The sequence below is a fragment of the Antechinus flavipes genome, chromosome 2 (genome assembly GCF_016432865.1).
Source record: "Antechinus flavipes isolate AdamAnt ecotype Samford, QLD, Australia chromosome 2, AdamAnt_v2, whole genome shotgun sequence".
NCBI classification, from domain to species: Eukaryota; Metazoa; Chordata; class Mammalia; order Dasyuromorphia; family Dasyuridae; genus Antechinus; species Antechinus flavipes.
This window is the reverse complement of record NC_067399.1, coordinates 579,905,577-579,933,337: the sequence shown is the minus strand read 5'-3', so window position 1 is coordinate 579,933,337 and position 27,761 is coordinate 579,905,577. Positions and strand designations below refer to the sequence as shown.

Below are 27,761 nucleotides of genomic sequence, written 5' to 3'. Positions count from 1 at the left end.
TCTTTTTCTAGCCAAAGATACTTCATCCCCTTAATCAACCAGCAAGCATTTGTTAAGCACCTTTTATATGCCATCTAAGACACAAAACCAAAAATGAAAGTCCCTGCCCTTAAGGAGCTTCCCTCCTTCACATGCCATGGTATTGAGACCTACCCCTCCCTCCATCTTGATCACCTTCTCTGTTATGCTCTTCAGTTTGTCAATGTCTTTCCTAAAACACAGTCCCAGAGGCACTGAGAATGGAAATCATTCCAGATGAACTATGACCAAGGCAAAGTACATCAGAATTAGCATAACTCTTGAGTTATAGAAATTACCTTAGTATTTCTTTTTTTTAATTTTTCATTATTCTAATACATTCAATATTAATAATACTAATATCTAAAACAAAGATAGTTTTCAACATTCACCTTTGCAAAACCTTTTGTTCTAAATTTTTCTCCTCCTCTTTTCCCTCTCCCCTCCCCAAGATAGCAAGCAATCTGATATAAGTCAAACATATGCAATTCTTCTAAGCATAGTTCCATGTTCATCATGCTGTGCAAAGAAAAAACAGATCAAAAGGGAAAAAAATACAAGAAAGAAAAATATATAAACAACAACAAAAAAAAAACTACATCAGTATTTCAATAGACATGAGATCTCTTTGACATGGATCCACTGTGCCATGATATCAGTCACAGCCCATACATGCATCCAATGTGATATTTGATTGTTTTCCCATAACTACATCAGTTTTTAAAATATATACGTGTATATACACATTATAGACATGTATAGATATATGTATGTAAACATATTTATGCATAGATATAAATAACTATATTTCAATATAATTGGTTTTCTTTGTAATCCTATGCATTTTATAAGGTTTAGAATTTTTGCTCTATCTACTTTACATTCCACAAATTCAGAGAAATCATCTGTACAAGTGCAAGGGATGGGGAGTGGAGAAAGGGGGAAAGAAAAGGGAGAGAGATGTGCCTGGCCAGAAGTTCATTTGAAAAAAACCTTAAGCTTTTTAGTAAGCACTACAAACTAAGAAAAGTCAACTGTGTAATAACAACCCAAAAAAGTAATAAAATCGCATTAAGAGAGGCAGAGGACCCAGGCCTGGAGAGTCCACTATCCCACTGGGATAATGCACTGTGGGCTGCTCTGCCTGCCAATAAAGGATTATGTTCAATTTTTGACAGCACAATTTAGGAGGGACATTGATAAATCAAGGACTATTCAGAAGAGACAGATAAAGCAATCATTTGAAGAAATTGGAAATAGAGAAAAGGCAAAAGGATTTGATATCTATTTTAAAGACTGTCCTGTGGAAAATGGATTGTACTACTGTTTCCTGATTCCAGAGGGCAAAACTATTAACAATAGGTGAAGGTTATCAAGAAGCAGATTTGGGGTCCTTCACAGAAGGAAAGATCTCCTAAGCAATCACAGTTATACCAAAGTAGAATGGGGCACCTCTGTAATAATTGCTTCTTCTTCCTGAAACAAAAGCCTGATGGCCATTTGCTGAGTCAATTAGGAGCTAGCATGGTATACAGTAAAAGGAGCACCAGATCTGAAGTCAGGAAAAACCATTATTTGAATCCCATCTCTGACACTTAGCAGTTTTGTAACGAGACTAAGTCTATGGCTTTATTTCTCTAAGCCTCGGTTTTCATCATCTATAAAATGGGAATAGAAATACCTCTGATACTTCCTTACAAGATTGTTAGGATGAAATGGAATGATGTGTATATATATATGTTTGCAAAACATTATACATATATAATTCTTTGCAAACTTTTATGTAATATATAAAATCACTCATTATTAGAGTGAATTCTTATTCAAGTATGGGTTGAACTGGTTAATCTCTGAGATGGCTTCCAACTGTGAGATTCTATGATTCAGTGTGTGGAGGAGTAATGTTGGAGAAGACAAAGCAGTGTAACTGGAAGGCTAAGTAGTGACAGATCATGGATGGCTTCTTATACCAGACTAAGGTGGAAACCAGGTTCTCCCTGACAAGTAGATTTGATAGATGCACATCAGGGGCACACCAAAGAGTTAAATCTATAAATCAATGTTTTCCCCACTGAAGCAACCTAATTTCCTTCCCCCCTCCCACAAAAAAAAAAAAAAAAAACTGGGAGAAAGGAGGCAAAGTAAGGAGATGGGGAGATGGATATTATTCCTTCCCACCCCACCCTCCATCCCTGTCTATAAGACAATAGATTTGGGGGCTGCGATCTCTTGTATAAGAAAAGGGTGACCCCCAGTGGTTTTGGTGAAGAACTACAGCACCCAGAGCTTCAGCCCCTTGGGCAGAAAGCAGGGAGGAGTGGTGGTGATAGTGGTTATTTATTCCTTTCTTCTATAGCCACCCCTTTACCAGTCCTCAACACCTCCAGTTAGATCACCGGAGCAGAATAGGACAAGTTACAACTGCCTCCTGCTTCTTTATTAGCATAGCATCCTTCTGTACCCTGACATTCAATCATCAGGTCCTGTGCTACTCCCACAACATGGTGACCCCTGGCCCTGTGAGTTCACACAGAGAGATCCAGTAAAGGACACAAACTTTACTCAGACTCCCTAGCTCTGTCCAGCACCGTGACACTGCTATGGAGGAGAAACTAGGGTAGGACCCTGTGTTATGTTCTCAGGGAAAATGATTGCCAGGAGCTATATCTTCTATTTGCTGTCACCCTCAAGCTTTGGCTCAATCTCAGGGCCAGATCTCATGATTGACATTATTTTGGGGGGCTATGGTGTTTCTCCTCCTCTCCTCATGAAACTATCCACTCCCTCATGACCTCCACTACACACATATGAGGGAAAGGAGACATCAGAAAAGCTATTTCTTGAAATGATGGAGGAAGCCATCATGGCATGAAACTGGTGGGCTCAGATTTCTCTGTTTAGCTTATTAGTTGGGACCAAAAAAATCCTGGAGATCCAGGCCCTGTGGTCACTGCAGATTCAGATCTCTCCCCACATCCCCTTCCCAGGTATAGGACACAGAGGAGGCCTAAGGAGGTAGTGCCCCAGTCTGCTATCAGGCTGATATCAGTAGCATTGATTTCTGTTGTCAGAGAACAGACAGCTGGGAAATACTTTTCTTTTGCTACCAAAGAGGAATCTGACTCTTGAGAGGGAACAGATATAATGAGCAGATCCAAAGGCCTTGAACTAGCCCCCTCATCACCACCTCTGTCCCCATTTACACAAACATACTTATCCTTTTTCCACATATTCGCAAAGGTGCTCATAGACAAAAAGCTGCCCGTCCTCACCTATGCAGATTTTGTTTTTGTTTATACTTATATCTATACAATATCTAGGACACATATATGGCAGGCATTATAGATATACATACACACCAGCCTCTTATATCACATATTCAGATCCATGTAACTTATATGCACAGACTATAATATCTCTCTTCCCTCTAGTTCTGTTATCTTCCCTGCTCTGCCCTCCATCAATGGACAGCAAAGAGTAGCCACTCCCATCCACACTTAGCCCTCCTCCAATTACCCCTACTATACCTATCAGGCTCCTGCTCCTTCTCCCCATTTCTCTGTCTGTCCATCTTCCTCTCTGGCTCTGTCTTTTATCTATTCTCCTGTCCATCTGTCTGTCTCCCACATTCTTCTGTCTCTTATCTTCTGCTTGTCCTAGCCCTCCATTCTCCATCTTCTCTGTCTCCTATTCTTCTGTACCTTTATATATCCTCCTATCCATGTCTATCCCTCATTTGCCCCTAGTCTCCTATCTGACTCCCTCATTTCTTTTTCTATCTCCGCCCCCCATCTCCCTGTCTTTCTCTAAGATCCTTCCCTACTATCCCATTGCTACCCATTAAAAAGGGGGGGGGGTAGTAGCTGAGATCAGGACTGACTTACTGAGATTCCTCTTGGCTGACAGGATTGGGCCAAAGCACTTCATGCCACAGCACCTTTCCCCGGCAGAGGAAGAGGCCCAGCCTGAGGCTAGGAGACTGGGAGAGGGGGTGGGGTGGGGGGCGGGGGATGAGGAAGGCGGAGGGTGGAAGGAAGGGAGGGAGGGGAGAGAAGCCAGTGGGAGGGTGAGATACAGGGAGAGGGAGAGAGAGAGAGAGAGAGAGAGAGAGAGAGAGAGAGAGAGAGAGAGAGGAGAAAAGGGTAGACAAGGGCAGGCAAAGCAGGGGATAGCAGCTAGGGGGTTCAGAGAAGGGGGCCATGCACTTCCCCCACCATGAATCTAGAGGGGCTGGAGATGGTGGCTGTGCTTGTGGTCCTGGCCCTATTTGTCAAGGTCTTGGAGCAGTTTGGCCTTTTTGAGCCTGTGTCCTTGGAAGGTAACCCAGGAGTCCAAATGGGAGCCAGGAGGGTGAGATGGGTTGGGGGATGGAGAGGCAGGGAGTTGGGTGGTTGTGCTCTGCACTAGTTAACACCACCAATGAACCAAAGACTTCCCTCCTTCCCTCTAATTTGGGTCAAGGAATGAGCTGGGGAGTGAGAGTGGTGTGGAGTTCTTGAGGAAAGATCTGCTTGGGGGGGTATATGAGGAAAATTGCGGGGAGCAAGGCTTAGGCTGCTAGCAGAAGGAATATGGTGAGGGGATTCCTGGGAGGATGAAGTTAATTTCAGTCTTAGTAGGGGAGCTTGAGTTAACATGTCAGAGACCACTAAATTGGCAAGATTGAATTATTACTATATGTAACTGAGTATGATTGTGCTTGTCTAGTATGTATGATTTCTGTGACTATGTATATAACTTTGGGTGTAATTATATATTGTTGTAATTGTATTTGTACCTTACAAGTTATATGTTCCATGGTCTTGATGGTAAATTTTGTAAATCAAACATCCATGGACTTTGGGATATTGAATACATGGGTGTAAGAAGAGAAACAGAAGCTCTGAGCTCTAGTTTGATTGGGGAGGAGGGGGAAAATATTATCTTGGAGGATCTGGATTCAAATTCCACCTGTGACTCTTATTACCTGTGTAATTTTATTCTTGGGCCAATCACTTAATTTCATTGGGTCTCAGTTTCCTTATCTGTAAAATGAAAGGAGGGGGTTGGATTGGATGACTCCTTTGATTCCTCCCAGCTCTAGATATATGTTCCTGTGATCTTTCCTAGTTTCCATGGGGGCAATTCATGGTGGAACTACCCAGTTCCATCTTTCCCAATCCCGGGACGCTCATCCCCCTGAAAGACAGTGACCTTCTAGGCTAAGACATGAGATGGGTGGGAAATCAATTCTCCAAAGACATCTATGGCTCTGGAGAGGAAAGGGGAAGTGATTGAAAGAGCCACAAATCCTCCCTCCCTTTTCATGAAAATCCTTGACCCTGTTCCATAACCAGAATCAGGTTCAACCCTATCCTACCTGCCTTTTTCCTGCAAATGGAATGGAAGCAGAAGGATAAAAACTAGACACAAAGGAGAACTCATAGACTCAAGTGGAGATTAGTGGGGCAAAACACTGAAAGAAGGAAACTGACCTAGAAATCTACGTAAACCCCAGTCATTTAAGTTTGAATCAAGGATCTTGCTATCTGGAGGCAGTGAATAAAGAAGGTTGGCTTCAGATATAATTCTTACCTCTTTTTTTATATTTCTATCAAATTTTATACCTCTCTAAGAACCCAAAGCACATTGATAAAGATAAAGAAAAAGGAAGAGTAAAGGAGAAGAATTGTTCAAATGAAATGGGCAGGGCTGACTAAAGAGATAGACAACTCCAAGACAGGAAAACCTGTGTGTGGAATTAAGAATGAAAGCATTCTAAAAGCTAGATATGGTCCCTGGCTCTTCCAAGATCCATCAGCTCTGTCCCACCTAAAAACCCACTCTCAGAGAGAAAGTAAGAAGAAACTGAGTCCACAAGTTAATGTGAAAGGATAAGAAGACAGAGAGTTTAGGGCTTGCTTCCTTCCTTCCCCATCCCCCACTTCACTCACCCCACTCCCGGAAGGCAGCAGGGAGACCACAGGCTCAATCTGGCCTTGGGGAAACCAGAGCCCCAGCTAATGGAGCCGTGGGCAGAAGGCCAGACCAGTCTATTGATCCTCTGCCCTTGGGAGGGGCAGAGGGGACAGTGACAGGGGCAGCAGAGGCAGTGATAGTATCAATATAGTATCAAACCTAGGTCTGATCCCTGAAAAATAAGAAAATAGTAGGAATCAGTGACTATTTTGTGATTTGCTATATGATTGTGTGTGGCTATGTTTATTAGTCTGTGTTTGTGGTTTTGCGTGTGACTGACCTGGCACTTAAGTGTCTATGTATAACTGTGTATCTTCTACACTTGTGTGTTTGGGAGATGGTATAAAGAGGGCTTTGTACTCATATGGGTGGGTATGGCTATTTGGGCATGTTCAACCGTATCTGTGACTTGGCCTATGGGACTGTGTGGCTGTAGATGTTTCGCCACATATTTCAGGCAATGAAGTTGTGCATCCTTATGCAGCTGAATGATCAAGAAACATTCACTGAGTATCTCTTCCTTCCTCCTGTTTCTCCCTCTATGTCCCTCCCCCCAGTCCTTGGGGAACCACAAGGAGAAGGAGAAGAAGGAGAAGCTAAAGGCTCTACTCTGAAGGGATCCTGGTCTGGGTAGGGAGCCAGTGTTCATACAGGAAAGAAACAACAGATTTTGTAAAGCAGTGTATGAAGAAGACCAAATTGGGGCTCACATGATCAGTGCCACAGGAGTGTGTCATTCTGGGTGTTTGGGTGTCCATGTGTATCTCTGTGTATCTCTCATTCTATGTGTGGCGTACTGTATCACTGTAATTGTCTTTGTCATTACATGTCATCGAGTTTCAATGTTTGTGTGTGATTATGTGTGGGGATTATGTGAGTCTATGAGTCTATAACATTATGTGTCTATCACTGTGTACCAACCTACGCTCACCTCCTTGAGAGCAGAGACCAGGTTTTAGCTATCTTTGTATATTCCTGGGCTTAGTGTGGTGCTTTGCTCATAATTGCACATCTAATAAATGTTGTTGAGTGAATGCATGACTTTCTGTGTTGGTATGTCTGTGTATACCACATGTTCATAGCAAACAGCTCAGATGTGTACTTCCACATGAGAAAAGTTGCCCCTGTGCCTACTGTGATCCCATCCTTTTTGGGAGGGCTGGGAAAATAATTAAATGGGAGGAAGAATTTGGAAATGATATTCGTACTCCCTTCCACTGGGTATCCAGGGAACTTTAGAGGCAGAGGCTATCTAAATTCTTCCCCACTGCAGTGCATCCTCCATTATGTTCCCCTTTCCCCTTTCTCCTCACTCTCTTGCAAAATAAGTTGAATTAGATGATCTCCAAGGCCCTTCCCTGTTCTGTGAAGTTTTGTCTTTGGATCCTTTATTTTTTTAAAATGCCTGAGCTGTTGACTTCAAATAACATATGCCAGTTTGCATGAGATTTGCATATAATTTGCATGCAATTCATTTAATGTTAGACTACAGTGAAATCTTCTGAGTCCAGCCCTTCTTTCCTGAATGTCCCTCAAGTATCCCACAGCCTCGTCATCTTCATCACAGTTCCTCTTTAGCCCTGAGTCCCCCTCCCCCAGACTGCTCCCTTCTATCCCAATGTTTTCCTCAATCTCTCCCTCTGCTTGTGAGTCTCTGAGTCTCTGTGTGAGGCAGGGAGGGGGGCTGGAGTATCTTGGTGTGTGCTGGGGGAGTTAACCTTCTTTCCTTGGGGTCTTCTTTTTTCCCAGGGAACCCACCCAGGCCCACTAAAAAAGCGCTGAAGCAGCGATTCCTCAAACTGCTGCCTTGCTGTGGCCCCCAGGCCCTGCCCTCAGTCAGCGAAAGCAAGTGCCCCGCTCCTCTCCTTCTGTCCTGGGGAGTGGGGGAGGGATGGGGTGGGCAACTGGAGTGTAATGGGGAGATCAATGATGGGAGTCTGGAGAAGAGGTGGGCAGCCCTGACTTTCTTATTGCCTTTGTTACTGCCCCTATCCCACTTCTATTCACCCAGATCCCAGTATCGGGAGCAGTTAGTGGGGCTGAGGATGGGCAAAAAGAGAGAAGAAACAAAACAAAATGTGGGGGCAGGGTCTAGAGCTGCATGTCTCAGGCCTATATCAATGGTATTGAATGCAACCTTGTGATCCACCCCTTTGGCTGTATGCCCTGGTTTGTATGCCTGGGAAACTCTTAAGTCCCTTTTTCTGAGTCTCAATTCCTTGTATTTCTGTATCTCTGTGTGTGGTGTGTGTGTGTGTGTGTTCATTCCTGTTTAGCTGAATCCTTGTGTACATATATCTTTCTGGGTATGTTGTATCAGTGTCTGACTGACTCCTTAAGAGAAGAGACAATGTTTCATTTATTTTTGTATTCCCCAATGCCAATCAGACTCATATGTGTGTGTATGTGTCCTCTATGTGTATCTGTTCCTCTCCATATATCCTCTTGTATATATGTCTGGTTCAATTCAACAAATATTAAGCATCTGCTGCTAATCAAGAGCATTGAGCTCAATCCTGGAGGCCATTAGACAATATATATTATACCTTTCCTCCTTTAGCTTATAACTTAATGGGAAACTGTAACACAATTTGGCAACAACTTAACCCTTCCTCACTGATTTCACAGCAAAGAGAGGGTTAGACTGGAGTTTCCAACCCTATGGAGTGCTGAACACAATAGTCTTCACTTTAATTCACTTTATGGCCACTCACATTATACCATTTCATCTTCCCTTCTAGGACTGTCTTCTGCCATTTTTGTACATATGCAGAGGCCTCTCCATCTCTGAAATAGATTTATTTGCCTCTCTCCTCCATTTATTGAAATCATTTTCCTTCTTGAAGGCTTGGCTCAGATATCATCCACTATCTAATCTCCCCAACTAGAATCAATTCTTTTTTTTTTTTTTTTTTTTTACTGACTCCCTCATGTTACAACACTTAATCCAGATTCAACTCAAATCCAAATCCAACAAATATTAATTGAGCAACTACTATGCATAAAGTATTGAATTAAGTGCTAAAACAAAACTTATTCTCTATTATCAAGGTGCTATAATCTAGTAGAAAGATATAGCAATACACAAATACAGTATAAAATAGTGACAGATGTATTAGAGAGGTTCTATGTAAAGTAATGGATAGAGGTAAGAGAAGAGCTTTAATTTCTGGGGATTGAAAAAAGCTTCTTGAAGGAAATATTTGAATTCAACTTTAAAGATCTGTAGCTCCTAAAGGGTTCAGAATTAGAAATATAGATTTAGGGGTCACCTGCATATTAGAGGTAGTCAGAGTTTTAGAAGTAAATGAGGTTTTAGAATGGAGAATGTAGAGTAAAAAAGAGAATAACAAATCTTCAAGGAACAAGGGACTGGAAAAAGAGCCAATGATGGAGACAAATTAGGAATAGTTCTAAAAAGAGGAACAATAGGAAAATATCTTGTTTTTGGGGCTGAGGGAGAAGAAAAAAACAGAAAGAAGGGACAATTGATAGTGTCAAATGCTGCAGAAGGATGAAGACTAAGAAAAGACCATTGTTTGGGGAGGTAGTGAGGTAGAGTGATAATCAATCAAACCAACAAGCATTTTTTTAAGCCAGGCACTGTGCTGGTTAACTCTGTGTTTTTATGGTTCCTGGTGTATTAATTAACAAGCTTTTGTAGGATGATGTGCCAAGCACTGTACCAGCACAGAAACATGAAGAGTTCAGTGTGTTTTCCTGTCTCTCATGCAAAGGTGTGCATCCTATGATATGTTGTGTTTCTCAATTTGGTATTTATCTTTAATGGAATGTCTATCAGGCTTGTTTGTGGTATCTTGTCTGTGTGCTGTGCTGTCAGAACATGTGTCCAGTCTTATGTATAATATGTATTTTTAACTCTTATCATATGTTAGGTGTGTTTGATGCATTTTTCTTTGTCTGGAGAGTTCTCTGGAACGTACCTGATTTACCATCCTTGCTAGGGTTGGGGGTGGGCAGTTGAAGGGAAGGCTGAAAAAAAAGGGACTTAGAAAAAAGTCCTAGAGGTAGAGATACATCCTTTGAGGTTCAGGACCCATATACAAGGGAATAAGAAGCTTGAATCTGAAGTTGGAATGTGTTAGGGAGGGCCTGGAAGGGAGAGTGAGCTCTGGTTTTTAAACTTGTTGATTCAAGTGAGGGTGAAGAGGCTAACTGGTGGAAATGGATCCAGGGATAGAGGTGGGGGAGATAGAATGGAGAATGGAGAATTCCTACAGGACAAGACTTGACAAACTATTGGGCATAGGAGGAGAGGGAGAGTGAGGAATCTAGAATTCCTCTGGGTTTGGGCACTAGAAGGATGGTGGTGCTCTTAAAAGAAACTGGAAAAAAGTAGGGAAAGGCTTAGAGAGGTGGGAGGTGAGAACAATTATTTTTGTACATGTTAAACTTGAGGTGAATATAGTGGGAAGGGAAGAGGTGAACAGAGGCAATGAGGATGAAGAGAGCTAGAGATGATGTAGTAGAGGGAGGTGCTGATGATAAAGAAGATGAATATGGAATTGGGATATAAGGAAGAGGAAGAAGGAAAAAAAGGGGAAGCAGGGAGGGGGATGAAGATGCGATAGGAGATGAGAAGTTGATCAAGGTAGGTAAAGCAGTATGGGGGAACTGTAGTTCCTCCTCTCTAAGCCTTTGTTTCCTAACGGGGAGGGTGTTTTTGTGGAGTGTGGAGAAAGCCCGTTCCCTGGGACTTGGGCATTTCCCAGAGAGAGAAGGGAAGATTCGTCGTGGTAAGAAAGGGGGAAGATTTAGGGAGAGGAGGACTTCTCAGGGTACTGGGTGGATGCGTCGGAGCCCAGATCTGAGGTGGCGCTGTCCCCCTCCCCCCAACCTCTGCAGATAGCGTAGAGGATGAGTTTGAATTGTCCACTGTGTGTCACCGGCCCGAGGGGCTGGACCAGCTGCAGGAACAGACCAAGTTCACCCGAAAGGAGTTGCAGGTCCTGTACAGGGGCTTCAAGAACGTGAGTGTGGGCGGGCCCAGGGTCGGGGTCTGGTGGGCTGAAGGCGGGGCTCCAAGAAATGGCATGTTTACTGCTGGGGAGGAGAGGGTCGGGCTTGAGACCGAGGGTGGGCGGAGCTGAGCCTCGAGAATTTGAGCTCTTAAAGGGATGATAGAGGCCAGAAGGTTCTGGGAGGAGGCTGTGGGTCCTTCACTCCTGCCTGGAGTGGGAAGGGCCTTCGGACATCCTTGGTGAGGGACTGAAGATGGAGTCCTAACCGCCCCCTCCCAGACTGCTCTCTTTGCTCTTTGTCCCAGGAGTGCCCCAGCGGCATCGTTAACGAGGAGAACTTCAAGCAGATTTATTCCCAATTCTTCCCTCAGGGAGGTGAGAACAAGAATACCAAGAAACCTCCCTTCCCACCCTCTGGGTGTCGCTGGGGGGTAAGTGGGTGGCTTTCTCTCCAATTGTCCATTCTCTTCATCCTCAAAGATCCTCACAGGTGGCACTCTGGACAGGTGGGTATCTGGAGGGAGCTGGGGAGGCTGGAGAGGTCTGATGCTGTCATGGAAGCACATGGAGGGGACTGGAGCTCTTAAGGGAGAGAACTTGAAGGAGAATGTGGAGGAAGCCACTGTCAGAGAAGTGTGCTCACGATCCTTTATTACCCCTCCCCCAGATTCCAGCACTTATGCCACCTTCCTCTTCAATGCCTTTGACACCAATCATGATGGTTCTGTCAGCTTCGAGGTAAGGTGGGGGCAAGGGTAATATTCCAGGGTTCCAAATTCAAGAGCTCACCGCAGAATCAGGGTTGGGAAGATAAAGGATCTCTTGGACTTTTTCTGCCCCCTCCCATTCCAGGATTTTGTGGCTGGTCTGTCAGTGATTCTTCGAGGAACCATAGATGATAGGCTCAATTGGGCCTTTAACCTGTATGACCTCAACAAGGATGGCTTCATCACCAAAGAGGTAAGAAGACCAGGAGAGAGATCACTAGGAAGTTAGGGATTAATAGGAAAGATACAAGAGAAATGTGAAAGCTCAAAAAGTTGAGGAGAGTAGAAGAGGAACTTATAATGGAGAAAGGAACAAAGGGCTAGAAGGGAGGACACTGTCCGACATTATCAAAGGGGGTGAGAGTAAAGACCAGAGAATGAACCTTCCATTTCTCATTTCCTCCAGGAAATGCTGGACATCATGAAGTCCATCTATGACATGATGGGCAAGTATACATATCCTGCCCTTCGGGAGGAGGCACCAAGGGAACACGTGGAGAGCTTCTTCCAGGTGAAAGGGTTAGGTGACAGGCATGGGAGGGGATTGAATGCATTGAGTTGGATGTGGTATCATGGATCAATGTAAAAGATTCCAGATGTTGAGGGATAAGGGAGGACCAAGTCTAGATTGGAGAGAATTAACATGACATTCTATACCCATATCATTGTCTACCCCCCCATCCTCATGTCTCTATCTTGTCACTGACCCTGTTTACGTATCCTTACAGAAGATGGACAGAAACAAGGATGGTGTAGTGACCATTGAAGAGTTCATTGAGTCCTGCCAGAAGGTACAGTCCTAATCCCCCTCTCCTAACTCTCAGTCTCCCTGGGATGATGTAATTCCACTTATCTCCAGATGAGATCCTGAAGGGGAGGTACAGGGTTGGTCTAGATAGGAGCAAAAGAGGGAAGAGCGTGGAACAAGGACACAAGCTTCTTCGCCCTCCAATCCCCTCACCAGTTTCTGTCTCTCCCTCTCTGGATCTGATTGCTGGCTCCATTTCTCCTATCTGGTTCTCTCTCTATGTCTTTGTCCCATCATGTGTCCATGGTAATCTTGTTTTCTCACTCTCTCAATCTATTTCTGTTTCCCTTTCTCCCACTAGGATGAAAACATCATGCGTTCCATGCAGCTCTTTGACAACGTCATCTAACTCAATGTAGAGAAGGGTTGTCGTGTGCCAAGGGAAGCTCCTGAGCCTCCCTGCTCAGATGGACCTCTCTCTTCTTTTCCCAGGTCTATCTCCACACTTACCCCCCCCCATCCTGTGTTTGCAGGAGCCCAGGCTATCCACAGTGATTTCTAGTACACTGTGACTCTTTGAGGTATCTGGGTTTTGAGATAAAAGGGGGTGGGGGTGGAGCTGGGAAACAAGGCAGAATCCTCAAATAGTGTTGGAGATGTCCATATAGTCAGCCTAGGACTCCTATCCGCTCCATATGATGAGAACCCACTGCCCCTACCCTGGAGTTTGATATAGAAATAAAGCTGCTCCCATTCCCATTCCACCTATACAGTAGAAACCAAGAATGCCCCTGCTATGGTGCTTCCCCAAACCAACCAATCTCACAGAGACCTCCCCACTGAGCACTCTCAGAGGAATTTCTAAGAAATCCTACTAGCAAGGAGGACCTTAGACCATAGGCCAGAATCAAAACTAGTCTGAGGTCTTCTGTAGTAGATGTTAAAAATGAGTCCAGAGAATCTCTTAGCTTCCAGCTTCTGAGTCTGAACATGATTGGGAATACTCTGGCTCTTAAAGGAGCTCTGCATGAGAAGATGAGCCTCCTTGGACAGGAGCCCGGGATTCCATATACCTGTGTTGTCTGCCTTGATTTTGTTCTGGGAACCCTCATATATTTTCTCTTCTCCCTGTTTCCTTGTATATGATGGTGGTGGGTGTAAGGCAGAGGAAGCTAGAGATGGCAAAAGGCCTAGGAATGAATAGCCCCCACGCCAGAATTCATTGAGGTCCTTTCATCTCTTACATATCCTGTCCTTCTGTCAGCTTTGCACATTTTAGCAGGACCAACTAGTGGGACCATTCCCTAAGTTCTAGGGGGAACTGCCAGAAACTGGGGAAGAGAGTGAAGGCCCTTCAGAATCTGAGATCCCAGAATGAACACCATCAGTCACAGGATTAAGGATGCCCAAATGCTGTGTGTGGGGGGGATTTCTGGAGCACTATCAGATGGGGGCCCTCACTACTACTGCCTGTCTAAGCCCTCTCCAGCACAGCTCAGCTGCTTCTTCCCCCAGCTCTGCACCTCCTTTTCTCTTTGAGAAGCCAGGGAAGCCCTGATGTTCTCAGCGGAGAACTCTTATTACCCCATCCCACAACTCCTCACCATTCCCCCTTCTGATGGGGGGGTGGGGTGGGCTCTGCAAGCCCAGTCTCAGTGAGGTCTCTACCCTCTGGGTCTCTGCTCCACTTCTAGTGTCTCAACTAGTCCTTGGTAGCTCTACCTTCTCAGAGATCTGAAGGGATGGGGGTTAATAGCCTCCTACCTCCTCTGTCTTGGGCTTGGTTGTGACTGCTTTGCATTTTCAACTCTTGTGTATATTTTGTAAAATAAGGAACCCAGAGAATCCAATAAAACACAATGGCTATGCATAGCCCATTGTCTCCTTTTCTCTGTGTCCCTCCCTATAACACTACTGCCCTCTTTGGTTTATCCTCCTGGAGATACATGGGTGGGCACACATATACACCAATACTAGCTCGCTGGATTATTATTTTCTTTATGTACAACCATCTGAATGGGGGAGTAGAGCAAATACAGAAAGGGAGAAGCAGAGGACTCTGCTGGGAGGAGGTTGGGCAAAGAAAGGTGGTACACAGAGGAGTGAGTATATGTAGTAGCCAGGATGAGCTCCTGGAGAAAGCTACAATGAGGTCTTGTTTATACCATCTCCCCAGGTCTTCTTTTGTCATTCCATTTCTCAGCTTCCCTTTTGTAAAGACAGGAAAACTTTGCCTTCTCATGAAGAGTCTTGTAGGGAAGCCCAGGAATCCTGATAGACAAGACACATTCCAGGGTTCAATAGCTGAAGGTTCAAGTTTATTCCATCTTCACTAGAAGAAAGTGGGGTGGGGATGTAAAATAACGGAAAATTGAAAAGAGCCTAACTAAGGAAAAGTGTGTGTGTGTGTGTGTGTGTGTGTATCTATCACATGTATCTATGTCTCCATTATAAGGGTAATATGGCATGTATCTGAATTCAGTTTAATCATTTATTAAATAGAACTATGTTCAAAGCTCTGTTATGCTCTGAAGGAAATGAAAACACAAATAGTACATGCTTCCTACCTTCATGGGGTTTATAGTTCGATGAGGTAGATATATTATACATAGCTATGATCCAATACAGAACTCATGATAAGTGTTTATGAACTGTACAAAGTGTTTCCTCTTCCATTTTCTTGGGGGGTGAGGTTGGGGCAGAGATGGAGAGCAGTAATAAATAAACTAAAGAGGTAATATTTGACCTGGGCTTTATGAGATAGGTTAGAATGTAAAAGGGAAGATTGGAGAGGAGAATCTGGGGAAGCATAGGGAAACAATATACTTCTGTCTCCTGTACAGCAGCAGAAGAATTAAGGCATGTGCAGATAATTAGGCCAATTTTCATTTAATGGTACTGATTAGTGAACAAGAAAATGATCACCAAGAGCCATGCATGCCTCCATCAAGGAGAGACTTAACTTCATCATGCCTGACTCACTTTGTTTTTATTAAGTTTACTAAACTGGTAGATGGGGGAATATTTGTTAGAGATAGAGATTACTTTGATTTTAAAACAGCATTTGATGATAGAGATTTTCTGCTATTGGTTTAGATATGATGAGATGGATGCAGTCCAATGAGATGGATGCAGAACTGACTGAATCAATCAATCAACAAACATTTATCCAGCATCTCTTCTGAGTCTGACATTTGTATGTACAGGCATTGGGGCAATAGATAAAAAGTAAATAATCCTCTACCTCAAGGAGCTCATATTGTATAATATATATATATGTACACAAATACAAAATTTATTGATTAAAATTTACCTTAAACAAAAAACAAATTTGATTGGGAGGTGGGGTTCCAATAGTTATGGGGATTAGGAAAGGCTGAAAATAAAAGGTTGTACTTGAGAAAATGAATTCTGAAGGAAGGGTAGAGATTCTGAGAGGCAGGGGTTGGGAAGGAGTATATTCCAAGTATTGGGACACAGCCTGGGCAAAAGCATGGAGACTATATTTCTTAAAATGAAATATTATATAAGTGGAACTGAAAAACCAGAACTGATTTACAAATGGAGAATTTGTGAAGGGGAGTAAAGTTTAATAAGCTCAGGAAGGTAAGTCAAATCTAAACCGAAAATCTTTAAATGCTCAAACCAAAGAATTTTTATTTGATCTTAGAGATAATAGAGAAACTTCTGGATCTTCTTGAAAAGGGGAATGACATCATTCTATGTTTTAGAAATCCTGCTTGGGCAACCATATGGAGAAGAATGATGAGGTTGAAAGGTAAGATTATAAGGGGCTGAGAAGTAAGAGGAAGCAGAGACAGAATAATCTAATCATTTGATGTTGCCTGGGAAGCGGTCTCCAATGGAGAACCCCAGGGATCTGTACTGAGCCCTATTTTGTTTTATTTTTACCATTTTTATTTATAACTTAAAGATGTCACATTGGCAGATGACCCAAAGCCAAGAGGAATAACTAACACTTTGGATGATTGATAAGTCAGGATTCAAAAAGATTTTGACAAGTCTAGAACAATGAACTAGATATTAATACAATTAAATTTACACTTGCATTCAAATCAATTCCACCAGTACAAGGTGGGTAAGGAACAGCTAGACAGCAGTTTGTCTGAAAAATATCTGGGGATTTGAGTAGACTATAAGCCCTGCTGACTCGTGTCAGCAATCTGACATGACAACCAAGAATGCTGATGCAATTTTTGGATGCTATGAGAGACATAGCATCCAGGACTGGATAGATTAGAATATCATTGTACTCTGATCTTTTCAGACCATATCTGCAGTGTTTGGTTCTTGACACCAACCAAACATAAACTGGATATGATAAACTGGATTCCATTCAGAGGAGGGCAACTAGAATGAAGAAGGACCTCAATATCATATGAGAACCATATGAAGGAACTGCTGGGATTTAGCGTGCAAAAGGGCAAAATATAATAGCCATTTTCAAACATTTGAGGAAATATGTGGAATCATAATAATTAGTATTTATGTAGTTTTATTTAAGTTTGCAAAGGGCTTTTATATTTAAATCCCAAGACCATCCTGCATAGTTACAATAGTCTGCAAAATTTCTTACGTTGAAAAGAGAATTTAGACCTACACCTCTTAGTCCAAAGGACAGAACCAGGTGCAAGACAAGAACATTAAAAAGAGACAAATATAGGCTTGATGTTAGGAAAACCTTTGACCAATCAGAGCTGGGAAGTGATGGGTTCCTCCCCAACTGGGACTCTTCATAGCACTCATCAGGGATGTTTAAAAGGATATTTACATTTAGGTGTTATTAGGATTCAATGACCACTAAAGTTACTTCTGACTCTGAGTTTCCGTGACTGCATCTGGCTAGAATGTAGAGTATGTGAAAGATTCTTAACAGATTAAGCTGTAAAACTAAGAGACAGATGTGGAAGGATCTATGAAAGAATGCCCACATATTAATATATATACATACATATTCATACATACATACATATATGTACAAATACATATGCAAAGTAAATACAAAGTAATTGGGGGGAGGAAAACTACCAACTGGAAAAATTAGAAAAGGCCTTGTTTGAGCAAAACTTTAAAGAAAACTAAAGGTAGAGGTGAGGGAGTACTCTATTACACCAGTTAAGAGGGCAGCTGAGATGGACATAATAGAACTCAAAGGAACATAAGAGTTATCAGCAGAACTGAAAGGAACAGACTTCCTTTCCTAGAGGAAGAGGAAAGTTTACAGCTTTCAAAAATGAGAATTGAGAAGCTTACTGAGTGGACTAAGTGAGGTCTTTAGCAGCTCAACTGAGGAAAAAAAGGATGCTCCTTCAGGGAATAGTGTTGGGGAAAGACATAGTTGCTGAACTATGACTAGATCTCATGAATCATAGTTCAGAATGTTGACCCTCACTGGTTGAGAACACAGATAATCGTACTTTTACTTCTTAGATGCTTGCTTACATTGGCTCTGGGTTAAACCCATATTCCTAATCTTCCTTTCCTTAAGCGTGTTTACTTTCTATATTAGGCTTTCATTTTTTAAAAAGAAATTTGTTTCTCTAAAATATCATTCATTGTCCATATGTATTTCACTGAGGGATTAAATTGGCCAGAGAGAGAGAGAGGAATAGGTTCTTTAATTTATGGAAATTGGTGCTGGGAACTCCTGCGAAGCAAGAGATATTTTATTGATATGTATTATTATAAAGGAAAGTAAATTAATCTGAACTGTCCTGGACATAAGGTGAATCAAGAGTTTTTTCATATGAGATTTAGTAAGTGAGCAGAAGACAGTCCCTCAGAAGCCATAGCTTCAAGTAACTTTTCTTCCCCCAGTCTTTCCCTTAGGGAGGTTTAAAGAACCCTCTCTTCCTCAAAAGGTGTAGAACTGTGGGTGGTGACAAAGAGAAAGTTAAGCCTGAAAGGAGGAGTTACCCCCACACACACAGAGATAAGAAAGTGATTAGTTCACTTATAAGCTTACAACCTCCTACCCCCAACCAGGCTAGACTTGTACAAGGGTAATTTGGAGGAGGAGGCACTGGCAGTTGGAAGGATTGTGAAATGATTCATGTAGGAGGTGAGACTTAAACTGAGCTTTGGAAGATTTTAAAAACTCTTGAGAGATAGATAGGAGAGAGTATATCCAGACATGAGGGATAACCTGTGCAAAGGTATGAAGAGAAGAGATGGTCAGAAAATCTACTTGACGGGACTGAAGAGTAAGGGAAGCAATGGAAAAGTCAAGTTAAAGCCAGATTGTGAAAGACTTTCAATGGAATTTGTATTTTATCCTAACTGTAATAGGGAAGCTTGTAATTTACTAAGTGAGTGAATAACATAGTCAGACCTATATGTAACTCACAGCTCAAGAAGCCCCAATTAAGGGAAAAGAATGAGAATGGAAGTGACTGAGCAGAGAGGGGAGCATAAGGAAGAGATGTTATGAAGATAATATCAACAGAACTCCATAACAGGGGACCGGGCAAAGGAGAAAGAGACAGGCAGAAAAACAGAGAGAAAGAGACACACACAGAGTGATGATACTTGGGTGCTTAGCCTGCATAACTGAGAGGATAGAGAGATACCCTCAACAATAATAGGGAAATTAGGAAGAGGTGATGCCTTGAGGGGAAAGATAATGAGTTCAGTTTTGGACATGTTGAGTTTAAGATGCCTATGGGAGAAAGTAAGTGGGAGTTGGGAAACAGTCTTAGCACATGCGTGTTTGCACATGTATGAACCAAACTGAATTCATGATGGGTGATGTTGAGAAGGGCAAAGAGATTTTCGTTCAGAAATATGTACAGTGCCACAGAGTGAAAGAGGAGTGGATTTTTTGGCCAAAAGACTGATTGATATGATTCCAGGATTCATTCTGTTTTATAGATGGCAACAAAATGAAAGACATCATAAAGAGGGTATACTGATGCTATACTTGCAAAACCCCAAGAAGTATATATCTCTCGAACAAAAATTATGTTCCCCAGCATTAAGAAGTCAAGAAGGGCAGATAAGACAGCATAATTTTTTAAATCACTGATGAATAATAGTTGTCCACTGCCTTACTATAAAATGGCTGTCTATGAGATTTTTTTATTTTACAAGCACCAGAATTCCATGGAACTAAATTGGTTTCACCACCAGACAACTTTTGATTGGCTGTTTTAAAATTGTGTTTATTAATTCTAATAAAGGAATTATGTAGATTAGGTAGGCTCATGTATTATTATATTTTCTGTGTTTAGTTACAATTCTACCCACAATCAAGTTACTATATTTTTCTATTTCTTTAAAAAGATCTGATTAGACTCAGCATTCAATTAAGTTGGTTAAGTCCAACAAAGTCAATACTCTACACTTCTATCACCTGGAAGATTGTTTTTATTATTTATTTATTTATTCTAGCATCATTTATTAAATAATGAGGAAGCTTACTTAATCGTTTCATGTAACTTTTACCTGTGGAATACTGGGGAGAGAAAATATTGCCCTCACTGCAACATTCCATTAACAAACGTGCTACAACATGTTCAAAAGCAAAGGATTAAGCAAATGCAGGTACTTCCCACTTAAATTTACTAGTTTTCTGTGAAGTAAACTGCTTTGGTTTAATTAACAGCTACCTTTCAAATTCTTCTTGTTCAGTCCTGTTAAACTCTTCAAAATCCCATTTGGGGTTTTCTTGGCAAAAATACTGAAGTAGTTTGCCATCTCCTTCTTCAGCTCATTTTACAGATGAGGAAACTAAGGCAAACAGTGTTAAGTGACTTGCTCGGGGTCATAGGAGAGGCTGGATTTGAACTCTGGAAAATGAGACTTCCTCCCACCAGACTTGGCATTCTATCCACTGCACCATCTAGCTGCCAGAGACATTTTATTGTGTTGTGTAATAATTCTGAGTAAAAAATGTTGCGTCACTAGAAAATTTTCTAGTGTGGGTGATCAAGTGTCAAGTGCACAAATATTCTTGGTTGAGGCTCACAAAAGAGTTCAGCTAGAGAAAGGACTTTTTGTTGAATTGATAAATATGTTTTAAGATAAGTTATACTTGTGGATTGACTTTTAAAATCTACTAAATTTAAAATTTGCTGACACATCATACAGTATTGAATGATACTATTGTTAACTCTTTTGGAGGGTTCGGCTATAAAGATGTACAAGCTGATAATGATGTAATCATAAAGCAACATCACTCTTTTGAATATTTAAAAACTGTTGGTGCAGCTAGGTGGTGCAATGGATTGAACACTAGCCCTGAATTCAGGAGAACCTGAGTTCAAATTTGATCTCAGACACTTAACATTTCTTAGCTGTGTGATCCTGGGCAAGTCACTTAATTCCATTTGCCTCAGCAGGAAAAAAAATGTCTATGGGAAATCCAATTTGAAGCAATAGGCAGTTGAAGATGCAAGATTGGAGGTCATCAGAGAAGTTAGGCCTGTATATTTTGGGGAATGATCAGCATAGTGATATTTTAATTCATAAGAGCTGATGAGGTCACCAAGGGAAATAATATAGAGAAAAAAAAGAGGGACCAGGACAGAACTTTGTGGGACATCTAGTTACCAAATGTGACATGAAGATCCAGCAAAGGAGACTGAAAAAGAGCGGTCAAATAGGTTGGAAGATAATTAAAATTTACCTCTGACCTGAACTAAGAAACTCACAAGAAACAGATCTCCTGTCCAGCCAGGTATGGCTTTTTTTAGTCTTTCAGCCCCAGGATTCTCCTGGCAATGATGCTGTTCTCTGAATAGCATATTCTTATAGAAATTATTTCCCATAAGATCACAGGAGCTCAGTAATTCTTTAATTCACAAGGAACTGTCCTCTTAGGACCATTGGTCACTGACTCATATTAAAGGAAGGAAACAGAAAGCAGAAGCAACATCTAGGGTGGCATATGTCCCTATTAAAACAGGTTACTGGTTGCTATTGGTGGAAAAAAATGGACAAATCCCCACTCTTCCCCTCCAGAAACCTAAGATAGACAAAGTGCTAGAAAAGAATCCCTAAAGAACAAGAAGCCTCAGAAGAGGAGATCTTTCTTTGTCCATCTGAAAACCCCACAAGGATCTGTGTTCCTGACTCCCAAAAGTTTATATATAATTGTGGCTGATCTAATCAATATGAGCTTGGAATTCTCTGCCGTAGTCGGATACAAATAGTCCCTGTGAATATTTGGGGTGGATGCTCTAATTTGGTGCATCTCATATTTATTCTGAGCTAATTCAATTCTGCTTTGCTTATAGAGCAGAGCATCTTCTCTGTTGAGGGCATACCATGCTGGATGGTCTTGTGCCAGTGTCTTCTATGTCATAAAACTACTTCTAAAGTTCTTGAGAGACCTCGTGTCCTTAAATCGATTTTTCTGACCACTTTGTGAGCACTTGCCTTGTATGAGTTCTCTATAAATGTCTTTTTAGCAGAATACATTTGGCATTCCAATATTGTGTCCAGCCCAATGGAGATACTTTCTCTATGGTAGAGTTTGAATGCTTGGCAGTTTATTTTGAGAAAGGATCTCAATGTCTGGTATTTTATCCTACCATGTGATCTTCAGAATCTTCCTAAGACAATTCAAATGGAAGCTATTCAGTTTCTTGGCATGGTATACTGTCTAGGTTTTACAGGCATTAAGAAGTCAGCACAATGGCTCTGGAGAGTGAGGATCTTCAGTCTGATAGTTTAATATCTCTCCTCTCCCACACTTTCCCTCAGAATTTCTCAAACCAGACTAGCTTTGGCAATGCAGTGTCAATATCATTATCAACGTGTACAAACCTGGAAAGTATACTGCCAGGAGCAAAACAGAGGTCTGTATACATTTGCAGATCTGACCACGTTCTTTGATACTGTCAGTCATGAGGGCTTATGGAAAATTATGTCAAAATGCCCAGAGAAGTTCATAAGAATATCTATTCTTTTTTAAAACAATAGCTTTTTATTTTTAAAATATATGCAAAGATAGTTTTCAACATTCACCCTTGTAAAATCTTATGTTCCAAGTTTTTCCCTCTCTTTTCCCTCATCTTCCTTCCATAGACAGCAAGTAATTCAATATATGTTAAACATGTGCAATTCTTCCATATATATGTTTCCATATTTATTATGCTGCGCAAGAAAAATCTGATAAAAAAGAAAAAAGCAAACAACAACAAAAAAAGGTGAAAATATTATGTTGTGAACCATATTCAGTCCCCATAATCCTCTTTCTGGAGGCAAATGGCTTTCTCCATCACAAATCTATTGAATCACCTTATTGTTGAAAATAGCCACTTCCATCAGAATTGATCATCATATAATCTTCTTGTTGCTGTGCTCTCATGGTTCTACTCATCTCACTTAGCATCAGTTCACGTCAGTCTCTTCAAGCCTTTCTGAAATCATCCGGCTGATTGTTTCTTATAGAACAATAATATTACATAACATTCATATACCATAACTTATTCAGCCATTTCCAACTGATGGGCAGCCACTCAGTTTCCAGTTCTTTGCCACTACAAAATGGGATGCCACAATTTTTTCACATGTAGGTCCTTTTCCCTCCTTTAAGATCTTTTTGAGATACAGACCCAATAGAAACATTGCTGAATCAAAGGGTATGCACGTTTGATAGTCCTTTGGGCACAGTTCCAAATTGTTCTCCGGAATGGTTGGATCATTTCATAATTCCACCAATCATGTATTAGTTTCCCAGCTTTTTTCCACATCCCCTCTAATATTTATCATTATCTTTCCCTGTCATCTTAGCTGATTTGAGAAACGTGTAGTGGTATAATACGTCCATTTCACAATGGCATGTTTGTGCAGGTTCTGAACAAAGAACATGGCTCTCAAGCTTTCCCAGTCACAAAGGGAGTAAACTAAGGCTGTGTGCTTGTTCCTGTGCTTTTTTAAGCATCATGATTTCAGCCATGTGATTAAATACCTTCAATGAAAATGGATCTGACAAATATTGTGAAGATAAAGACAAGCCTTAGTAACTGACTAGCTATAAGAAGTAATGGAAACTGAAGGGTTGAGGATGACTCCAGAATTAGAATCCTAATTAGAATTAGGATTAGGAAACTAGAAAGAGAGTGTTGCTACAAAAAAAAAAAATGGGAAAATTAGGAAGAGAGGTTTGTTTGACACAAAAGATAATGGATTCTGTTTTGGAGTTGCTGAACTTGAAATGCTATGAACAATTGAAAAATTCCACTAGCTCATTAACAATGTGGGATTTGAACTCCAAAAAAGAGATTAAAGTTGGATACTTGGACCTTGGAATCATCTGAATAGAAATAATCATTCAAACTATGGAAGTTGAAAAGGTCACAGAGAAAAAGAGAGGGTTCATAATTTGCATTATACTCACAACTAACGAGTGGGATATGGAAAATGATCTAGTTAGAATAAAGAGGACTGACTGGTCAGACAGGTGGGAGGAGAACTAAGAGAGTCTCCTAAAAACTCAGAGAAGAGAGAAAATCCAGGAGGAGAAGGTAATCAACTATGTCAAATACTGCAAAGAGATCAAAAGGATGAGGATTAAGAAAAATTTTTAAATACTAAAACTTTTGAGAAAGAATTTGCATTTAAGTGGAGGGAGTTTGAAACCAGACTGCAAGAGGCTGAGAAGTGAGTAAGAAGAAAGGAAGTATAGGCAATAATAGGAGACAGGTTGTACTAATGATTTGAAAAAAGAAATATAGAATGATAGCTTGAGGGGATGGTAAAATAAGAGGAGAGAGGTCACCTTTTCATCATCATCTGGGATAAAGGAGAGATGATATTGAGCTTTTAAAAATATAGAATAGGGGAGAAAAGGGAACTCACAGAGAATGGTTCTTTTCTCAGTAAAAATGAGGTGATGTCCTCTGCTGAGAGGGTAAGGAGGACGGTACAGGAAGTTTGAGAGGTATGAAACACTTGATTTAAAAGTATACTTGTCTAGTATAGGGAGAAAAAGTAATTACCTTGTTGCAGTGAAGGCTCAGCCAAGATTAGCAATTTTATTTTTTAAAGGTTTCTCTCTCCTTTTCTAAGGTATCCATATAAAGTCCAGTATCAATATGGTAAACTGGAGACCATCAGGTTGACTAAGGAGGGTCAACATAATGTAGTTTAGGTATAAAATAAACTCCCATGCAGACTAAAGCTCCCATGTTGATAGTGGTAGAATTGGGCCTTTGAATAACTTGAAGTTGGGAAAAGGGCCCCTAAAATAACCACTGTACTGATCATGGAAATGAAACATATGTGAGTGATAGTGAGATCAAGGGTCCTTGTACCGGTCATGGGATTTGAGGGGACTGAGAATCTAGGAAGTCAAGCAGTTGAGGGAACATCAACGTGTATATTTGAGGTTCTATTATATCTGGGTAGAAGTTGGAGTAGAGGAGAATGCCCTGAGATAGGTAGGTATTGAACTTTTTGAGGAGGGAGGACTGATAGATCCTCCTGAGGGATTAGTAGATAATGGATTCTGGATTTGATTGGATTTATCCATCTGGATAGAATCAATCACAAGAGGAGAGGTTGCTGAGTGATGGTGGTAGAAGGTGGTTCCATAAGTGATAATGGGAGCAGAAAAATATGTAGACCCTTTATCCAGGCTTAACTTTATACTTATTTATTTGGAGGTTCAATTCAATCCAACAACCATATTTAAATGCCCTGAGTTAGGCTTTCTCTTAAGATTCAAAGACTAAAAATGACGATAAATTGACAAGTCAGGAAACTGGGTATGACATATAGTATAGACAGGGTAATCTGGTGGCTACAAGGCTCTGCCCCTAATTTATACTAGGATGGAGACAGAGGTCAAATGGATTAGTTAATCCACTGGAAGTGGAAGTTTCCCAGTGTTTCCTAACAACTCTAAGCCTATAAGGGGAAAAGGAATTGCATCAGCACAAGGAGTTTATCCTGGGAAGTTCCATGTACTCATTGTATACGGATTGTGGCAACAACCACCACCAAAAATGCAAGAGATCACTTTCAGGTGAGGGGAGAGGAGGAAGATGTGGCCCCCACCCAACTAACCAGGGGTGGCTTGACGTGTTAAAAAGAGTGCTGTACTTCTAGGCCTAGCTCTTGATTCTTCCCAAAGTGACGGTGAGTTGTTTTCTTACCTGTAAAAGGTTAAAGGACGGGAGCGTGAGAAAAGCGCCGAATTACCTTTAAAGAGCTATATACCCGGTACCCCGAAGACTAAGGGCAGCAGTAAGTTTTACTAGCCTCAGGACTTTGGGGACCCCACAGTAAACAGCCGGTAGTTAATAACAATGATCTGTATACACGGAAATAAATAACGAAAAGGCCAAGCCCAGACAAGCCCCGCCATCTGTACTCTAGGCGGAAGGAGAGCATGTGAAATGGAGTAGCATGAAATAAGGCTGGAAAGTTAAATTACGGAGGCCAAGTTAACTAGAGGCCTAAACCCAGGGGGATTTAGTCAGAGAACTGCAGCAGCAAAAAAGTAGGTCAGAGCCTGGAGAGAAGGGCCACCTGTTTCTTTAAGAAACAGATGCTGAATTTTCGCGCCTGCGCATTGGAGAAATAAACACCTCTCCCCCTCCCATTCTCCCCTTCTTCTAGTGATGTAATGGTCCGTCCCAGAGTGCTCCCTTGGTTCTATGGGGGAAACTCAAATGGTATGATCTGTTATTGCTCTATTTAGTTTCCATCCTCACCGCTTCTTAAATGCTTCTCTCCCCCGCCAACTGGGCTCAGTGGCTTGGCCCAGAGGCGGGGAGGGAGAGAAGGGTAGAAAGGACCGGTCTGAGCCGGTCTGGGGCGCAAGCGCAGTGCGGATAAACAGGAAGCGGGCGGTAGCGGCTGAGGCTAAGTAGGGGCTCCGGGGAGAAGCGGCGGAAGGAGGAAGGGTAGTAGAAGGGCGGCGGCAGCGGCGGCAGCGGCGGCAGCAGCAACAGCAGCAGCAGCAACAGCAGCGGGTGACTGGGAGAGAAGAGAAGGGAAAGAAGTTGGCTCTCTATTCAGGGAACAAAAAGTTAGCTTGCCCCCCTATTCCGGCTCTGGTTGCCCGGATCCGGCTCAGGTGGCGGCTGACAAAGGGCTCGCGCCGGGCACCGCCGCCTTCTCATCCGGGCATTCGGGCCCCTGTGGAGAGGTGGCGAGGGAGGAAGAGGGGGAGGGGAAAGGAAGGCGTAGCGGGTGCGGCGCTCGCGCTCTCTGCTCCGTGGTCCAATCCGAACCTCTGGGCCGTCAGACCGACCAGGAGGACGGACGAAGGCCGGGAAGGGCCCGCAGTGACTGCGGCGGTGGCGGCGGCCGGGGCTAGGAGGATGGTGCAGAAGGAGAGCCAAGCGGCACTGGAGGAGCGGGAGAGCGAGCTCACCCCCAACCCCGCTACCGCCGCTGCCACCGCCGGAGGCCCGCTGGAGCCGGCTGCAGCCCCATCCCCCGGGGAGGGCAGCCAGGCTGGGGCAGGAGGCGGGACTGCAGCCTCCTCGGCGGCATCGGGCGGAGCGCGAAGGTTCCTCTGTGGTGTGGTGGAAGGTGAGGGCCCCTGCTAGAACTGGGTTAAAGGGGGAAACCCTGACCTTTATCTAAAGGATGGGAATTGGGAGAGGAGAAATAGCCCACGGCCCCGCCCTGTGGAGAAAACTGGGTTTTGGAAAGGGGGAGGGAAGTAGCTGGGGAGCCTTGTCCCTCTTTTTCCTCTGCGGAATAGATGTTTCCTGCTCTGGCGGCCTGACCGCACCCGTTTTGGGCACCTTTCCAAGTACCTTAGCTGGCCCTTTGGCGAGGGCTGGGAGAGGGAAAGGGCGGGTTCTGATTCTGGAACCCTTGCTGCGCAATCTTGCAATTTCTTTGGTTTTTTTTTTTTTTCTTCTGCTCCTTCCTCCCCCCCCCTCCCCCAAATTCCGAGTCCGACCCTCCAACACTTTTGTAATCTAGACCGAAGGGGAAGCAGCTGCTACACGGCAGTATTTTAAAATCTGCTTTGTTGTTTTGTTCTGCTGCCTTCATTCCCAAATTCCTTTAAGGGCCATACTGCCGGTTTAGAAAACGTCTTGAAATTGTTCCCTAGTTCCTTTGCCCATGTGCCATATGAAAGGCTTAGTCTTATTCTTAAGGAATTGAAGGTCTTGCATCTACCTCGAAGAGTTGGGAAGATAAGTGAGCTATCATAGTCTTTTAAATCCTTTATAAATGGTACCCACAATTATTAGAAATTAGTTTTAATGAATTAAGGAGATTGAAAAACATGGACGGGTTAGTTAGAAATGCACCTATAAGCTCCTTGACAGTAAGGGTTGTGTGCTTTGCACT

The 27,761-nt window shown here is 42.4% G+C and overlaps 2 protein-coding genes across 6 annotated transcripts in view; both read left to right on the top strand.

Moving 5' to 3' along the window:
- KCNIP2 (potassium voltage-gated channel interacting protein 2) overlaps nucleotides 1-14,345 on the top strand; it is a 47,234-nt gene extending 32,889 nt beyond the window's left edge. For 3 of the 5 annotated variants that reach the window (XM_051981269.1, XM_051981272.1, XM_051981271.1), the window contains 7 exons: nucleotides 10,843-10,967; nucleotides 11,264-11,333; nucleotides 11,626-11,696; nucleotides 11,811-11,918; nucleotides 12,132-12,236; nucleotides 12,454-12,516; nucleotides 12,835-14,345. In XM_051981269.1, the coding sequence (XP_051837229.1) occupies nucleotides 10,843-10,967; nucleotides 11,264-11,333; nucleotides 11,626-11,696; nucleotides 11,811-11,918; nucleotides 12,132-12,236; nucleotides 12,454-12,516; nucleotides 12,835-12,882 (590 nt within the window). In that variant the 3' untranslated portion in view covers nucleotides 12,883-14,345. Of the gene's footprint in view, nucleotides 1-4,218; nucleotides 4,337-7,725; nucleotides 7,822-10,842; nucleotides 10,968-11,263; nucleotides 11,334-11,625; nucleotides 11,697-11,810; nucleotides 11,919-12,131; nucleotides 12,237-12,453; nucleotides 12,517-12,834 lie in introns of those variants that run through there. The other 2 variants (XM_051981270.1, XM_051981273.1) reach the window with 2 other exon arrangements.
- Nucleotides 14,346-26,247: 11,902 nt separating this feature from the next.
- The window catches only part of OGA (O-GlcNAcase), a 31,364-nt gene continuing 29,850 nt past the window's right edge, over nucleotides 26,248-27,761 (top strand). The window contains exon 1 of the mRNA XM_051981268.1: nucleotides 26,248-26,984. Within this exon, the coding sequence (XP_051837228.1) occupies nucleotides 26,771-26,984 (214 nt within the window). The 5' untranslated portion in view covers nucleotides 26,248-26,770. The remainder of the gene's footprint in view (nucleotides 26,985-27,761) is intronic.